This window comes from Meles meles, chromosome 3, assembly GCF_922984935.1.
Source record: "Meles meles chromosome 3, mMelMel3.1 paternal haplotype, whole genome shotgun sequence".
Lineage (NCBI taxonomy): Eukaryota > Metazoa > Chordata > Mammalia > Carnivora > Mustelidae > Meles > Meles meles.
Window position 1 is genome coordinate 151657373 of NC_060068.1, and position 18139 is coordinate 151675511.

The following is an 18139-nucleotide window of genomic DNA, read 5'->3' on the forward strand; positions in this document are numbered from 1 at the left end:
GAGCTTCCCTTTCCCCAACAAAGATGATGCAGTTTGAAAGATAACGCTGAGGTTGAGAAAGCCTGGTTTACAGAAATGAACTTCCTTTGCACAAGATAGCTACACCGGTAAATCAACAAGCCCAATTTTTCCATTTCCTAAACAGTTCTCTGCGTTACATTTTCCCACTTAATTATTCTCAAGACACAAACCACAGCTACTTTCAGGTTATACTTCTTATGGGCCCAACTTACCTGTTTTTTGTTTTTTGTTTTTCCAACGTGAAGTCGACAGTTGAATCACGGGCCTCTCTCCCCGACCTGCTCCCCTGGACTCCTTTCCCATGGAGTTTTGCTTTTGTCCTTTGTGTCTGGCAGGTCTCTTAGGTAACCTAAAGTCCTTTTGGGCAGGGTCCTATCGTAATGGGATGAAGTACTCCCCAGTCTTTTTCCCCAGCCTCGACTGTTTCACCGGCGTACTGAACGGGGCTCGCAGTCTGGTCGGGGCTGCCCCTCTCTGAGTGCCCCTCAACCTGCGCAGCCCTAGTTTTCTGCGCTCACGCACTGCGGTCGCCCGTGCGCCAGACGCTCCCGGCTGCTACTAGAGGGCGCTCGGGGCGCGGGTGGCTCAAACTACAAATCCCAGAGGGTAGTGGGGTGGGGAACAGCCGCAGTGACCTCTGGGATTTGTGGTCCCGAGAAAGGGATTGGCAACCACAAGGGCTCTGAGAGTCGCCTCTTCCCTGCCGGTCTCTCGGTGTGGTTCCGACACCCCGGGTCGGCCAGGTCAGTTTCTTGGGAGACCTGGCGCCAAAGGCAGGCCGGTAGGAGGGCCGGCAGGGTAGCTTCCGGTTCCGGTGGGTAAAGGCAAGCACAATGTAAACACGGGCCCAGGGGAGTGGTCATCAGGTAAGTGGGATTTACGCGGACCGTGGTGGAAGCTGGAGGAAAAATTGCTAAACGAGGCTGGTGCGTCTTGTGGTTAGGGGAAAAAGGAGCTTCAGACGTCGGAGCTGACACCCAATAGGGGTGTGGGCAGAGCGGGGACGCTAAGGTTGGTCTCTGGAGACGAGCAGTTCCAGGGGGTCAGGCCCTCCCTTACGCCTGCGTCAGGAGCGGCTTCCGCGTCTCCACCGCGGCGGGGGCGGCTTTGACCTTCCCTTAGCGGTGGGAGGAGCGGACCCGAGCTTGCTTCCCACCCTGCGATGGGGGTGTCTGCCGCCGAGCACGGCCTGGTGACCTCGCGGGTGACGTCCAGGGCAGCCTTTATGAACTTCGCACGGGGAACTTGCTAATACAGGTTTCTCTGTTACGGTGCCATTTTCGGGTAAATCGCTTCTTGAATTTCTTACCTCTGAGTACATCCCGGTACCCCAAGGATGCTGTTTCGGTTTTCTAAGGGTGTTCATCTGGCGGTTTCTCGTCTTAGGTGCTGCATCTTCCAATGCAGTGAAGACATGCGTTCTGGGCTTGTGGCGGGGGAACTGTCCAGCCGTCCACAGTAATTGAATGCCTGCTGTAAGGATCGTTGGACCAACAGAAGAATTTAGAACCCAACTTTGTTGTTTAGAGTTTTCAGGGTGTTCATTAACTATAAGTCTGTATAAAATAAATTTGTGTTGTTTCATGAGTTTAACGGGAAACCTAGATGATTATGATTTACCCATATGACTTCTTATCCAGGTGAAAAAACGTAAGGGCTGGGATGTTGGCGCCTTGTGCCTCTAACTATAGACTCAGGAAAGCCTTATTTGTAAGAAGTTTTAATTTGACATTCAGATAACCTTAGAGGAACAACAAACTAGTATTAATTAAGATACCTGAATCAACTCTGAGTGTTTAGTTTTTCGGGTGAGAGACTGTTTTGCATATATCCTAAGACTCACCCTCCTTTTAAGGCTGGCCAACTTTTATTCTTCAAAACTTATCAGCCTCCCCTCCAGGAAGCCTCAAGTGTCTCCATTGAAGTCATAGTATCCTTTGTTTACTCTCTAATAACACTTATTCTGGAGTGTATTGACTATACTCGTCGTCTCCAGACAGTTTTGAAGAAAATACAAAGCTGTGCTAATGGTCTTGGTAACAGATTCATGCTTTTTAACCTTGAGTGGGCCCCTGATACTGTTTGCTATCTTTATTCATCCCTTACTGTTGCTTTTCCTGATTTCCCATTCGCTATAGTGACTACTTTGGAACTTTTCTATTCTTCTCAGGTACTCAAAACTGTTTCTTTTCCCTTTACTTGGAGCTGCCTATTTCTCTGGGAAATGTGAAGTTTTGGGATAGGAAATCATTGTTTTTCCCCCCATCCCTGAACTTGCCTGTGCTTTTCACTCAATATTAACTCTTGTCTGAGAGGAATGTATTCTTTTCTCTCTCTTCAAGGCTAAACTTGTCAACTACTAGTGGTCATTAGGCCTTTTATACACATGGTAACCTCATTCTCGCCTGACCTCCACAGCCTCTGACCTCTAAGAAGAGCTTAAAGGATTTGTGGAGGAACATGGCAGAAACACCCAAGGCAGTGTTGTGTGTGACTTTATCATACATGGTTGAGAACCACCATCTGGGGTCTTAGCCTGTCCCTGTCTTTGACATTTAGAACAGTGGTTTGAGTTGGAGGTCTCTCTGTTCCTTTTTCCTTTCCTCTCCACCTTAACCCCTGCCTTTCATAAATATACCAAGTTTTCCTCTGTTAACGGGGTTTCCACATTACCTGGTTCTTCACATTGCTGATTTAGAAACAAAGTTCCATCTGGAAACTTGAAGCCAGAAAATGTAATTGTCCTCGTTCTTGTCATAGGGACAATTATAAACACTAGAGTTCTTATCTAGAGATCTTAACCTGGTATCTTATGAGACCTTCCTAAAGATTTATTCTTTTACACTGTCTTAACTCTGTGCCTCTGGCCTTCTGTTCCAATGTAACCACACTTCATTTTGAGTCATTTCTTGGTTCTTCCCCTAAGTTACTTACAGTCCTCTTCAAACATAGGAAACTCATATATTATATATATCATATAATATATCTCCTATATTATAACGGGCCTGGGAAGAGAGTTTGGCATTGTCCTAATTCCCCAGTATAGCTTATAATACATTACCCCGTGGGCTTTTTGAACAATCTGTGCTCTAGTGGAAAGCATGTGGTTCACGTGTATCTGCCTATGCATTTCTTGATTGCTTCAATTTATTGAATCTTCCTTGGACTCATTAGAACTTAGGCACATGACCTGTAATTTTCTTACCCCTCCAAGTTCTGCCTTTATCTTGGGCCTTTCCATGTGAATAACTTCATAATCCCTTTTACTTTTTTGTCCCCTTTCTTCTTTTGATTACTTGTATTTTAGTTCAGCCATGTGCATCGGTGATGAAGACCTTGACGTCTGCTAAAACATATTCATTATTTCATTTCTCTCTCTCCCTTACTCCCACAATGCCCATTCTTTGATAGTGTTATAAAACCTCTGCTTCATGGCTTTTCCTTATGCCCCTAGTTGATTATAATCACCTCAGGGTTATAGACTCCCTTCAGAATGGAATGAAAGCTTAGACACTCTTCTCCAGAATGCACACAAACATAGAAAAAAATATATATACAATTCCAGGAATTTCTCGGTGTCTTTAAGCTCATCCATGTACACAGTACGAGTTCTTGAATTTCTCAGTAAATCCCTTCTCTAAATACATAATTTGTTGAGTGCTTCTGTGATTTTCTTTAATTTTGTCTCACCAATTGTCCTTTCTTATCCTTTACATTTGTGTATCATTGCTGATTTACAAAACAGCTCAACATGTGTTATCTTTTAGATTTACCCAGTAGTTCTATGAATTAAGTTATTTACCAAGTTTACTCTTTTAAAAACTTTTTTATTGTGGTGAATTTCAAATGTGTATGGGAAAGGAAAGTACAGGAAATCCTGTGTATGTATCACCTAACGTTATCAATTATCAACCCAGAGCAATCTTTTCATCTATAGTTCTCCTCTGTTGCAACCACACCCCTGGTGATCACTTTGAAAAAAAAATTCTAGGTATTATTTAATCTCATGAAATATTTTAGTATATATTCCTAAAAGATAAGCATTCTTTTTATAAACATTAGTTATAGTAGTATTATCGTACCTTAAACAATAGCGATAATTCCTTGATATCATCAAATATCAAATCAGTGTTCTGGTTTCCCCTATTATTTCATAAATATTTCCTCCCTATTGGCTTCTTTGAATCCATAGCTAAACAAGATGCATAGGTTATATTTGGTTAGTATGTCTCTGAAGTCTCTTTTTAATCTCTCATCTTTCTCTTTTTTCCTGGAAGTTTGTTTCTTGAAGAAACCAGTTTTATTTTTCTTCAGTTTTTTTTATTTGCTGTCTTCATCTCCAGCATGTTATCTAGCATGCTCACCCACATCACAGGTTTCTTATAAACTGGTAGAGTTTGGTACGCACAATCTGATTCAGAATTAGTTTTTGACTTCATAGGTCCAACATTTTTGACCTTCATAGGAACTTCATTGGTGGTATGGCCCTTCCACCAGGAGATACTGTCCAGTTGGCTTTCTTTACGATGTTAGCAACATTTGTTGACTATTGCCTTGATCCACCATTTAAATAGGAGTTTAAAAAGTGGTGCCAGTCTGATTCTGTTATCCCTTCTTCACCTATTATTTGGAGAACTTCTATAAAAGGCCAAGTTTGGGGTGCCTGGGTGGTTCAGTGGGTTAAAGCCTCTGCCTTCGGCTCACGTCATGATCTCAGGGTCCTGGGATCGAGCCCCGCATGGGCTCTCTGCTCAGCGGGGAGCCTGCTTCCTCCTCTCTCTGTGCCTGCCTCTCTGCCTACTTGTGATCGCTGCCTGTCAAATAAATAAATAAAATCTTAAAAAAAAAAAAAAGGCCAAGTTTGAATTTTAAAGCTGTTTCTTTGTAATTTCCCAGAATGGCTTCCTTTGGATGGAAGAGGAAAATTGGCGAGAAGGTCTCAAAAGTGACTTCCCAGCAGTTTGAAGCTGAAGCTGCCGATGAGAAGGATGTAGTTGAGAATGAAGAAGGGAACTGGCTTCATGCCATTAAACGAAGGAAAGAAATGCTTTCTGAGGGCTGCGCTGAGAAGAGTAAGCAGCTGAAGGATGAAGGAGCCAGTTTGGCTGAAAATAAAAGGTATGTTTTTAGGGTTTTCTTATAGAGAACAGTTTACATTTCTGTCAGTGATGAGATGAAGAGCTATGAATTCTATAAATTCATGTCTTAAAAATCTGATCTAGGGGCGCCTGGGTGGCTCAGTGGGTTAAGCCTCTGCCTTCAGCTCAGGTCATGATCTCAGGGTCCTGGGATCGAGCCCCACATCGGGCGCTCTGCTCAGCCGGGAGCCTGCTTCCTCCTTCCTCCTCTCTCTCTGCCTGCCTCTCTGCCTACTTGTGCTCTCTCTTTCTCAAATAAATAAATAAAATCTTAAAAAAAATGTTTTAAAAATCTGATCTAGATGCTAAATTAATTAGATAAGTTTTAAAGACACCTTTAAACATTCCCATGGAGTCTGAAAGTTTGTAGAAGAGTCTCTAAGATGCTTGGAATGTCCGCTTTGCCATTGTTTTTGTTCTGTCTGAAGAAGAGTAAATGCTGAGTGAAATGTAACCCACGTTTTTGGTTGGTAGGAGATAGTTTAATTTCTGGAAACTTTCTCCTTGTGTTATTATATACCAGACAAATTGGGTGTTTCCAGAAGGGCTTTGAGGGCATGTACTTTTTTTTTTTTTTTTAAAGAGATGTTCAGTTGTCCTTTTTCATTGGCTTTTATATACATCAATAAATATGGTTATACATAGGAATTTGATAATAATTTCGTTTATCTTCCCTTATTCAGCTAAGCACTTACACTTTTGCTGTTTACCCTTCACCCTTTTCTGTTTTCCTTTTTTTCCTACGTTCTTCTTCCTTTTCCCCAGTCTCTGGTTAGGTCTTTCCGTGGGACCAAAAATCGTTCTTTCACAAATCAGTGGGAACTGAACCCATTGGTTAGGAGATTCTCTAGAGAAAGCTGGAATTCTCTGTACAGGAAAAGAAAATGGTCAGTATCTAATACCACATACAAATATGGACTCTAGAGAGCCAGAAAAATAAAAAATCTTAGTGTGAAATGTAAAACTACACAGTTAATGAAAGAAAATATGGAAGGGTATCTTTATAACCTAGGGGTGGAAAAGGACATTTGTATTTTTTTTAATTAATTAATTTATTTTTTCAGCGTAACAGTATTCATTGTTTTTGCACAACACCCAGTGCTCCATGCAATACGTGCCCTCCCTATTACCCACCACCTGGTTCCCCCAACCTCCCACCCCCGCCCCTTCAAAACCCTCCGGTTGTTTTCCAGAGTCCATAGTGTCTTATGGTTCGCCTCCCCTTCCAATTTCCCTCAACTTCCTTCTCCTCTCTATCTCCCAGTGTAAGCCGGCTACAGAGACAGAGCCGAGGACTGAACAGAGCCGAGGACTGAACTCTCAACTCGGGGTTACCTTGAACTGGTCGCGGGCTGGGTGGACATTTGTATTTTTAAAAATTTCACATCTAGGGTGCCTGGGTGCCTGAGTGGCTTAAGCCTCTACCTTTAGCTCAGGTCATGATCTCAGGGTCCTGGGATCAAGCCCCGCATCGGGCTCTCTGCTCAGCAGGGATCCTGCTTCCCCTCTCTCTCTGCCTGCCTCTCTGCCTGTTTGTGATCTCTCTCTGTCAAATAAATAAATAAAATCTTTAAAAAAAATTTTCAAATCTACATTAGAGTTAAAATAATAGTTCAACCCCTGTATTCCCTCTAGATAGACAAAAAATTCCTAATAACTGCTTTATTTATCTATTTCTATACATACATATACATACACTGACATTAATTTATAAATTTACAGGTTTTTTTGTGATGTCTGAAAGTAAGTTGTAGACATGACATCTCTCTCCTAATTTAGCATGCTTTTTATAAAAATAAGGATATTTTGGGGCACCTGGTTAGCTCAGTAAAGCATGCAGCTCCTGAGCTGTATGTAGGTCGTGAGTTTGAGCCTCATGTTGAGTATGGAGTCTACTTAAAAAAAAAAAAAAAGAATAAGAATATTCTCTTACTACACACTGTAACTATCAAAGCTGTGAACATTAACAATTCAGTAAACTAATACGCAGTCCACATTTAGATTTTTCTAATTTTCTTTGAAATGTCTTTTACAGTTTTTTTTTGTTTGTTTGTTTTGTTTTGTTTTTAAATCAGGATCCAGTCAGAGTTCACACATTCATTTCATGGTTATAACTCTTTAGTGTCTACTTAGATCCCCTATTTTATCCCCCATGATAGTGACTTTTTTGAAGAGTCTAGACCAATTTTCTGTTTAATTGTTCCTTATGGATGTCATTTAACTTGTTCCTCTATTTCATGTGTTTCTTGTCAACTGAGGTATGGAGGTTTGATTTAGATTCTGATTGACTTTTTGGCAAGAGTACTTAATAGGTTTGTACTTTCTATTGTATCATATTGGGAGAGAAGTAACATCAGGTTGTCATCAATGCAGTCATTTGAAAGATTTCATGCCAATGTCAGTTTACTGTGTTTAATATCTGCTGAAAGTCATATTTTAATAAAAATCTTGAAATATTGGAGTGCCTGGATGGCTCAGTCGGTTAAGCTTCTGCCCTCAGCTCAGGTCATGATCTCAGAGTCTTAGGATTAATCCCTGCATCAGTCTCCCTGCTTAGCAGGGAGTCTGCTTCTCCCACTCTCCGCTCATGCTCTGTCTCTCTGTATCTCTCAAATAAATAAAATCTTAAATAAAATCTTGAAACATTTATCCTTGGGGAATGAAACGTATTAAGAGAATTATACTAACCAACATGAGGAGTGTTGTTTTTTTATTTGCGCTAAGGATATGATGTTGAGAAGATATATGTATGGTCGGCAGGAGTAGTATCTGAATAGGTCTGAGTTTAGGACAATACCCTTCAGGTCATCTAGAGATCTAAAATCAGTCCTGTGTGCCTTTGACTGGTAACCTCCATGTGGTAATGAAGAATTTGAGAAATTAAAAGTACTACTGAGGGGCACCTGCGTGGTTCAGTGGGCTAAGCCTCTGCTTTCGGCTCAGGTCTTGATATCAGGGTCCTGGGATCAAGACCCGCATCAAGACCCGCACTGGGCTCTCTGCTCAGTAGTGGGCCTGCCTCTCTGCCTACTTGTGATCTATCTCTCTGTCAAATAAATAAATAAATAAAATCTTTTTAAAAAAAAGTAGAACTTTTCAACATTGACCATTCTTAGAAGAAAACCCACTATAAATTTTCTGCATTTATGAAATCATTCTCAGAACATCGATAAAACATCTTTAGAAATTCCTGTAAGTGCCTGTTAACTTTGTTTATGCCTTTTTCTCTAGACCACACTAGTGTGCAGGAGGGAAAGCTATTCAGTTATTACCATGGGAGTCCCTCTGAATTTCCTGTGGTACAACGGAGATAGCAACTCTGTAGATAAACAAAATAACTCTTGTTTTCTGCCTGCATGTCAAAACATTGAGTGGTTTCACTGAAATCATCTGGATTCGGTGCTTTATTTTGAATGGAGAACACTGTGAAATGATTGTGTATTTTTGCTGGTCAGCATTTGTTTTGGAGTAATATATACACAGCTTTAGAAGATAACTAAACAGAATAAAAGGAATCTAGTGGGACTGAACAGTTTGGCTACTCTGTGCCAAAACTAAATAGAAATAATAGTTTAAAAAGACGTAAGATAATATTAAACTTGATTTAAGTAATATGAGGAGTAAAAAATAATTCGAGGAGGAATAACGAAGCTAAATTAAAAAAAAAAAAATAAAAAAAACAGGGTTGCCTGGGTGGCTCAGTTGGTTAAGCTGCTGCCTTCAGCTCAGGTTATGATCCCAGGGTCCTGGGGTCGAGTCCCGCATCGGGCTCCTTGCTCAGTGGGGAGCCTGCTTCTCTTTGGGGCGCCTGGGTGGCTCAGTGCGTTAAACCTCTGCCTTTGGCTCAGGTCATGATCTCAGGGTCCTGGGATCGAGCCCTACATCGGGCTCTCTGCTCAGCGGGGAGCCTCCTCCCCTCTCCCTCTCTGCCTGCCTCTAAGCCTACGTGTGATCTCTCTCTCTCTCTCTGTCATATAAATAAATAAAATCTTTTAAAAAACAAAACACTACAGAACCTCAGTGCCTGTCTTCCACATCAGCTTCATCTTTAAGCATTTTCATTATCACTACATTTTAGCAACACTGTCCTTCCTTGTGTTTTTGAACAAAGTTTTTACACAACTTTGTCCTATGATGCTCTGTCTGAAAAGCTCTTATCTTCTGTTTTCTAATTTCTCTCGTCTTGTCCTTCTGATCTACACTCACATGTGATCATCTCCATGAGCCCCTCTCTGAGCATCCAGTCGGAGGTAGTACCCCCCAATTAGAACAGTTTGTGGCACCTATGGGACCCTCAAATGAAGCTGTAAACGTAATGAAATTCCAATCAAAATCCCGGCAGGCTTAATTTTGTAGTAATTGACAAGCTTATCCTAAAATTCACATGGAAATGGAAAGAATCTAGACTGGCCAAAACAATTTTATGGGCCAAAAAACACGCAGAGAACTTTCGCTACTTTGTTGCATCAGCACATTCTTGAATGCTGTGCCTTAATAGTGTTAGTGTGAGAATGGACATCTATAGACCATGAAAAGAATATAAGGTGCAGAAGTGACTCAAATTTATGTGATAGTTGAGCAAAGTTGAAACATCTGGTTATCAAAAGGCATAATTAAGAAAATGAAAATTCAGAGAGAACATTTATAATGCATATATCTGACATAGGACATTTTCCTAGACTACATAAGGCACTGGCACAACTCCGTGGCAAGACAGTAGCCAGGTCAGATTGGATACGAAGTTTGACCTGAAGCTTTACAAAAGAAGATACATGAATGGCCCATAGCACATGAAAAGCTGTTCAGCATGAACAGTCCCCAGAAAACTTCAAAATGGAGCCACAGCCTACTCCTGTGTAACTACCAGAATGCTAAAATGGAAAGGACCGACAGTATCAAGGGAGGATGTGGGACAACTCAGACTTTCAAGCCATTGTCCATGAAAATGTAAAACAGTTTAACTACTTTAGAAAACAGTCTGGCTATTTCTTCTAAAGTTCAACATACAGCGTTACCATACAATCTGGCAGTCTACTCCCTCCTAGATATTTATTCAGGAGAAAGGAAAATATTCACTCAAAGACTTACCTAACAGTGTTCCCAGTAGTAGTATTCATAGTGTCCATGAAGTGGAAACAACCAAAATGTCTGTCGGCAGGTGAACAGATAAATGAATCGTGGTATATCCATCCAGCAGTGTCCTATGGAGCAATGAAAAGGAATGATTAATGCATCCAAAAATTATCATGTTCAGAGAAGTCAAGAAGAGGGCATACTGATTCCATCTATGCAACCCCTAAATGGAACTCTAATCTATAGTGTTTTCTGGAACCAGAAATTGGGGTGGGTTGACTGCGAAAGGGCCCAGGGAACTTTTTGGGTTAATAAAAATGTTTCTTATTATGATTGGTTGTGGTATTTACCTGGGTGTATACATTTGTAAAAACTCATTGAAGGGTATGCTTAAAATGAGTACATGTTTTGGCATCTAGATTATAGTCCAGTAAATTTGATTAAAAAAAAAATCAGGGGCACCCAGGCATCTTGGTTGGTTTAGCATTTGACTCTTGATTCAGCTTGGGTTATGGTCTCAGGGTCACTGTGTTAGCCTTTTAAATTATTTCCTGTGCTCTGGGAGCAGTGGCAGAAGTCCCCAGTCTGGAAATGGGGTGGGCGGGGGCGGGGGGGGATTTTGCAGTTGCACATATTCCTAATTCTCGAGTTAGAATCTCACCTCCTAAAGTTAACATCTCAGAGGTTATATAAAATCATGTCACTTTTTTTAGTTGTTGTTGTTTTTAAATGATGGTGAAGATCAAGTGCATCAAAATTTGGAACAGCTTTGAACTTGGCATGAGTATGAATCATTAGAATGGTAGAGAAGTAGGAATGCCTCTGGAGGACTTGCTAGAGATGGAGGAAGGGAGAAAGGTTGATGAACAAGAGGGAGTTACTTCTACTTTCTAGCTTTTGTCTCCTTGTGATTTTCTTCCTTCTTTCCCTCCTTCCTTCCCTATCTCTTTCCTTCCTTCCTTTTCTTTCTTTCCTCTGTCTTTCTCTTTTTTGCACTTAGTATTTTCTCATTTAGTTTTATTTAGCACTTAGAGTGTGGTCTGAACACATGAAATATAGCACAATCCAAGTGTGTTAATGTCATCCTCAAAAGGCGGCACAAATTTTTGGCAATATAGGCTCCTGCTGTCAGTTTCCTTCATTAGTAACTAACTACCCTTAGAAAAATTTGGTTTGCAGTTGAATGGTTTTTAAGATCTGGAGTTCTCCCTTACAGTATTTATGATTCTTTGTAGCCAGAAACTGGTGTTCTCTTCTATCTAATATACAGGGATAGTATTGTGAGTATAGTGATTAAGAGTGTGAATTTTGAAGTCATCTTACCTCTGTTCAGATCCTAGCTTTATCGTGTCTGTCTGTGAAACCTTTGGCAGATTGTTAACTTTTTAAGTGTCAATTTCCTCATGTGTGAAATGGTAAGACTTCTCTCATAGATTGTTGGGGGATTAAAAAGCAAGTCCATGTAAAAGAGCTTAACATGTCATCTAGCACCTTGGAAACATTCAATAAATGTACTTCAGATATTATGTTTTAGGATTTTTTATGTAATTGGTACATTTTATAATATTAAGATTTTTTTATAAGTTATTTTGTGCAGACATCTTTTACTAGAATTGTTACTAATTGGGATAGACCTTTCAGGAGTCTCGGTGTGAGTCCGAACTTTGATATGTTGGCTTTCAAGGTTTGAGCCACTAGATGGTGATATTTGATTATGTAGCTAAGTTGTCTGATTTTCCTCTGTGGAAATTTAGTGTGTGTGTGAAGCAGAACTATAATTAGAATTTATCATGAATCTTATCTCTTGTCTAGAAAAGTATACCTATTAAAGTGAACGTGAGGGCAGTCTGGCTGCATGGCACACATTTTATTGACGTCAGCATGGATCTGTTTAATGACCGTGATCCTCCTTTGGGTGTCATTTGTTCCTCCCTCTCTTCTGGTTTCTTCTCACTGGTGTACGAACATACCTTGATAACAACCATTTAAAAAGCTTCCCTTGCCTGTGCATGCCCTACCATTTCTTCGCTCCCCTTTCACCACAAACTCCATTTCTTTTTTTTTTTTAATTTTTAATTTTTTTTATAAACATATAATGTATTTTTATCCCCAGGGGTACAGGTCTGTGAATCGCCAGGTTTACACACTTCACAGCACTCACCATAGCACATAACCTCCCCAATGTCCATAACCCCACCCCCCGCTCCCAACCTCCCTCCCCCATCAACCCTCAGTTTTGTGAGAACAAACTCCATTTCTTTTTTTTTTTTTTTAAAGATTTTATTTATTCATTTGACAGAGAGAGAGATCACAAGTAGGCAGAGAGGCAGGCAGAGAGAGAGGAGGAAGCAGGCTCCCTGCGGAGCAGAGAGCCCGATGCGGGGCTCGATCCCAGGACCCTGAGATCATGACCTGAGCTGAAGGCAGCGGCTTAATCCACTGAGCCACCCAGGCGCCCCCAAACTCCATTTCTTGATGAATCTTCTCTGGGTCAGGTTTCTCTTCCCACTGGTCCCCCACAGCCACTCATGTGAAGGTTACATGACCTCCGGTCATCATGTCTCTGTTCTCATTCACCGTACCTGTCATCCTCCAGCATAGCTGACCCCTGTCTTCCTAGATACACTGCTCTCTCATCTACAGCACCACACTCCTGGTTTTTCTTTTGTCTCACTGTCCACTTCTTAATCTTTGCTTAATCCTCTTCTGCTCGTTTTCTAAATATCGGTGGGCCAAAGTATTTAGGAAGTACTTCTTCTCTTTTCTATATCCTTTTTTCCCCCTTTCTTAAACTTACATAGTCTCCTGCTTTCAGTACCCTCCCTATCCCGATGACTGCCAAATATGTCTATAGTAATATGTCTGTAGTGCTGTCTTCCCACCTGAATTCCAGACTCTTCAATCTCCAGTGCTTACTTTATACCCACTTGGATGTCTGATTTGTATCTCAGATTGAACAGGTACTAAGCAGAACTCTTGATTTTTCTTGCAAACATCTGGTACTTTTTAGTCTTCCCCATGTCAGTAAAAGGGATCACCATTTACCCAAGTCCGTAAGCCTGAAAGCCGGAGTCAGCTCTGTGGGTTTCTGTGTCAATGCAGAGCTAATTGGCCTCAGGCACCCCCGATTGCCTGCCCCTCATGCTGTTCTCATGGCCATGAACAGCTGCTGCTGTTTTTACGGACCAGTCAGCCTGCATTCATTGTGCTACCTGACAGTGCAAGACCATCACACCTTGACACTGGCCATTTTGGACCTGTAGGTGCTCTGGAAGGAGTGGGTCACACATTGAGAAGTAGGAAGGGTTAAAAGCTTGTGGGGTAGAATTGGTGGGAGACAGGGTAAGGAAGGGAAAATCCTTTTCCCTTCGTCCTCTCACTGGACAGTTTGCAAGACACACACGTTTTATACAGTCTTCTGAAGAAGTTTTACAAGATTAGCAGTCATCTGTTTGCTTTTGAAGCTGTTGCCAGCTCAGCAGATGCCTTGTATTTATTCTCCCTCTTTCCTGCCTTACTTCTCTTTTTTTCCCCTCACTCTTCCTTTCCTGGGGTCCTGTCCCCCACAAAGAATAAGCGTAGGCCTCAAGCTCTGTTTCCCAGGGAATTCAAGTTAAGATGTCATCCTGGATTTTGTTTTTGCTCCTCATATCCAGTTTAAGTTGACTTTATTTTTTAAACATATTCTAAATCTTTTTTATCCTCTCTGTTTTCACTGCTGGATTCCTAATCTAATCTACTCTCATCTCTTACCTGAATCATTCAGGTGGTCTCCTAATGGCTTTCCTGTACTCGTTCTTTTTTTTTTTTTTTTTTTGAAGATTTTATTTATTTATTTGACAGAGATCACAAGTAGGCAGAGAGAGAGGAGGGGAAGCAGGCTCCCTGCTGAGCAGAGAGCCCGATGTGGGGCTAGGTCCCAGGACCCTGTAGACCATGACCTGAGCCAAAGGCAGAGGCTTAAGCCACTGAGCCACCCAGGAGCCCCTCCTATGCTCATTCTTATACCTCTACAGACTCTTCTCCTCCCTGGGCCTGACTGATCTTTTCAAAATGTAAATCATGTCTGTGTGTTGTATCAAATCTCTACAGATTCCCCATCATGCATGAGATAAAAGCCACACTCGTAACATGGCCTCCTAGTTCCTAAGTGATTGTGGCTTTAGTTTGCCTCTTGTAGCTCTCATCTGCCTTCCTCCTTCAACTACAGCCATGCTGGTTTTCTTTCCTTTCCTCAAAACATGAGGTGTTTGGCCCTCCCTTGGCTTAGGCTCTTCCCATTGTCTGGGATGAACTTTCTCCAGATCTTCAGTTAGCTGACCCCTTTTTGTCAGTCAGATCACAGCTCAAATGCCTTTCTAGAGAGATCTTTCCTGACCATACATTCAGAGTAGCCATCTAGTCATTCCCTTTCACATCCCTCCACTTTTTTTTTTTTTAAATCCACACTCATCATATTTTAACTTAGGTTTGTTATCTTTCTCTACCTTCTTCCTGCATGCAAACATTCTAGAATGGAAGATGAAGAAAAATGGTAGGGTCATTTTATATATTGCCAAATGCCGTATTCTCAGTTTCCAGAAAACTACCTGGCTCAGAGGAGATGCTTAATAAATTTCTACCAAATGAACAAGCTTATAACTACAGAGCTCATTAAGCTTGAAGCTGTAGTAAATTAGAACTCTAATTGGGAGCAAAGTCGTTAAACACCTTGACATTTCTGACTGATAAATGAGTGTGCTTACTTGCTTGCTTGTTCACCAGCTGTTGTTCATCTCGGTGTAGGGCTGACCTCACCCTGCCCAGTGCGATCCCTGCGCCCATTCTCTTTGTGCTAGCGCACCGGCTCACAGTTAAGGTTGTCTTTAAACTGGCTGAATCAGACTTTGGTCACTTATTAACCATAGTGACCTTAAACCAAGTTTTTATCTTATAATGCTTCCTATCCAGCAGCTGCAGTAGGGCCATGTCTGTTCGGTCTGTTCCAGTCTCAAGTTGAATTAAGAGATATGCTGGAGAAGTTAAGAGAGACCATTGATTGATTAGGTGCCAAGTTTCCTGGGATCCGAGAACAGAAGAACTGGGGGGTGGCACCCTTTGTTTGTAGGCCAGGAGACATATATCAGAGAGAAATGAAAAATGAGGGAGGGGAGGGAATTCAATAAGCTTATGATAGTGAAGTAAATGCCCACCAGTTGCTGCTGCTTTTCAGTCGGTGGAAAACAGCTCACCTTTTCCTTCAAACCTTTGCGTGTCCCGTGGGCATAAAACGCATTTCACTTAGCAACGCCTTCAAAATAAAAGCAGCACCACTAAGGGGGTGGAGTGGCCTTTTCTTTTTTTCCCCTCAAATCTGCATGCCTGTGTTTGTACATACATATGCTGGTATGGGTACCTGTATGTACGTGCTGCCTAATGAAAAGAGAAAACAGAACTAAGCGATGGTCAGTGTTATCTGGAACTTCTCATTTCGTACTTTGTGATAATAGAAGCAGCTTGAGGGGTGGGAGGGTTGGGATGGGGGAGGCCGCCCTGTTTCTCAGGAATAGTGCTGTTGGCATTTTGGGCAGGACAGGTCTTTGTTGATGAGGATTGCCCCTTGTCTTGCCGGATGTTAGCATCCCTGAACCCTTGTCACTAGTGCCTCTAAGTCACAATGACAACCAAAACCACCATTGTGAATTGATACAAATGCCTGCCATGCCGTGATAACAGTTCCTGGTTGAGTTAGGCAGAAACTAGGACTGAAAGTGAAAAGGACATTTGACAGATGTGACAGATTTTAAGTGGTTGGACCAAGTAATGCAGGGGTTGGCACACCACATTTATAAATTTTTTTAATAAACATTTATAAAGTTTTATTGGACACAAGCATGCATCTTTGTGTATGTATTATCTGTGGCTGATTTTTGTGCGACAGCAGAATTGAGCAGTGTGACAGAGACTCCATGGCCCACAAAGCCTGAAATACTCGTTATAGGGTGCTTTACTGGACTGACCTTGGTCTCCAGACCAGCCTCTTTTTCTAAAGCCACGGACTCCTGAAACCTCACACATCCCAGCATCTTAAAGTCCTTCTGCTCTACGTAGAATTTTAATCTCTTAGTTCTTTCTACCCTTATTCCCATTCCCTTAGTCTTGGGATTTCTTGTAACTTCTATACCTGGAATGGTAAGATGGAACAAAGTAAGAATTAAGGTATCTGCTACTTTTCTTTTAAGGTAAAATTTGTTTTCATTTCTTTCTTCTTCTTTTTTTTTTTCTTAAATGTATTTTCAGCAGGCTAGTTCTTGTCCCCACTTTTCATGTCTTTCATGCTTTTCTTTGCTGCTTTCCAAGACTTCTCTGAGAGAAGGTAGGGTAGGTAGATAGAATCTGGGATAGTACCACCTTCTGTGTGCCTGGCCTTGTTCCGGGTGTTGTAGAGTACAGGTGAATCTACCTTTTGGTCCCTGAACTCATTAGTGAAGAGAAGACAAAAACACATGAAAAAAAAATAGAGAAAAATGAAGTGGAAGAAAGCATTAGGTAGCTGGAAAAGCATTAGTCTTGCAACTGTAAGAGCTATCTTCCTGGTTTCCACAGGATTAATACCATGTGCCTGTGGACTGGTCCTGTAGCTGTTCTCTAGCTTTGTTTCCTCTTCAGTAAAATGAGAGCAAGTAATGCCAATCTTGGAGGACTTTATGAGCACTAAGGGAATGGACTTTTTGTGAGAATAATTGTTTATTAGTGATGGTATTGAAAGTACCTTGCAAAACAAAGTACTTCAGGAACACAAGTGATGCTACACGGTCAGGTAAATGGGACTCATACTGGCTTCATGAAGAACTGAATTTTAACTTGGCCTTGGAGGAGAGCAAACCTTTGAATAGTGAAGAGGGGGAGGAAGGAAGTCTTAGATATGCATATGTTTGTGTACTGGGGGGGGGGGGGCCGTGAACAAAGAACGACATGACACGTGGGTGGGGACTGGGCACATACACAGCTGAGTGGAGCAGAGCTGTGGGTGGGAGGGTAGTAGAAAAAAGATTGGACTGATAAGCTAATACTGGAAGAAAGAGATTCACTAGTGTTAAGTCCTACAGAATTACTACTACTCCATTTCTTAGAATATTATGAGTAAGAAGATTATTATGAAGGAATAATTTAACTTTTCAGAGACTAGAACATAGCAGATTTCCAAAGTTTTTCATGTTGTGTCTGAAATAACATTTGGAAATACTTAGAGATAGGCTGAAAGTCTCCCATAATTTGCTTTCTTTTTAGGTGACATAGTAACCACTTTTAGACATAGTATCATTAAAGCTTAGTGGATAATCGCACGATGAAATGAAATTTCTGTGATGTATATACTTTTCGTTAAGAACATTATAGGGAATAGCTATAAAGAGTTGAAATGGGTGCCAAGTATTGTTGAGAGTCTTGTATACTTTTTTTCCCTATGTTATCTGTTACAGAAGGGTTTTTCTCATTTTCTGAGGTGTATCCTACATGGTCGTGTGAACTTTATACTTTTTAATAAGTTGCTGGATTTAATTTGTTGATACTCTAGGGTTTTTATATTTAGCTTATGCACTAGGAAATCTTTAGTGATTATTAGGATTCTCTTTTTTTTCGGGTAATGTATCTTTCTTAGGACAAAAGCATTTCTTATTTTTATTGCTAGATTGTCCAAATATGCTGAAATGCATTAGGACTCTTAAGACTACATTTTTAACTGTGGTATTTAAAACTCTGGCTTAGGCCGTGGCATATATTTCATGGTCAGGACCATGTCTTTGTTTATCCCACGAAGACTGTCTACCACTCCCTTGTCTACCTTTTTCTTTCAGAAACTATTGATATGTGTTAGGTGCTAAAGCTGCATATACCTTGGGGTACATAGAGCTTCTGGCTTAAACAAA

At 41.2% G+C, this 18139-nt stretch overlaps 1 protein-coding gene across 5 annotated transcripts in view; it reads left to right on the forward strand.

The window, feature by feature from the left end:
• Positions 1-683: 683 nt before the first annotated feature.
• TTC33 (tetratricopeptide repeat domain 33) overlaps positions 684-18139 on the forward strand; it is a 32915-nt gene continuing 15459 nt past the window's right edge. The window contains exons 1-2 of one of the 5 annotated variants that reach the window (XM_046000597.1): positions 684-764; positions 4918-5139. In XM_046000597.1, coding sequence (XP_045856553.1) covers positions 4919-5139 — 221 coding nt within the window. In that variant the 5' untranslated portion in view covers positions 684-764; position 4918. Of the gene's footprint in view, positions 888-914; positions 1033-1114; positions 1306-2034; positions 2058-4917; positions 5140-18139 lie in introns of those variants that run through there. The other 4 variants (XM_046000594.1, XM_046000596.1, XM_046000593.1 and 1 more) reach the window with 4 other exon arrangements.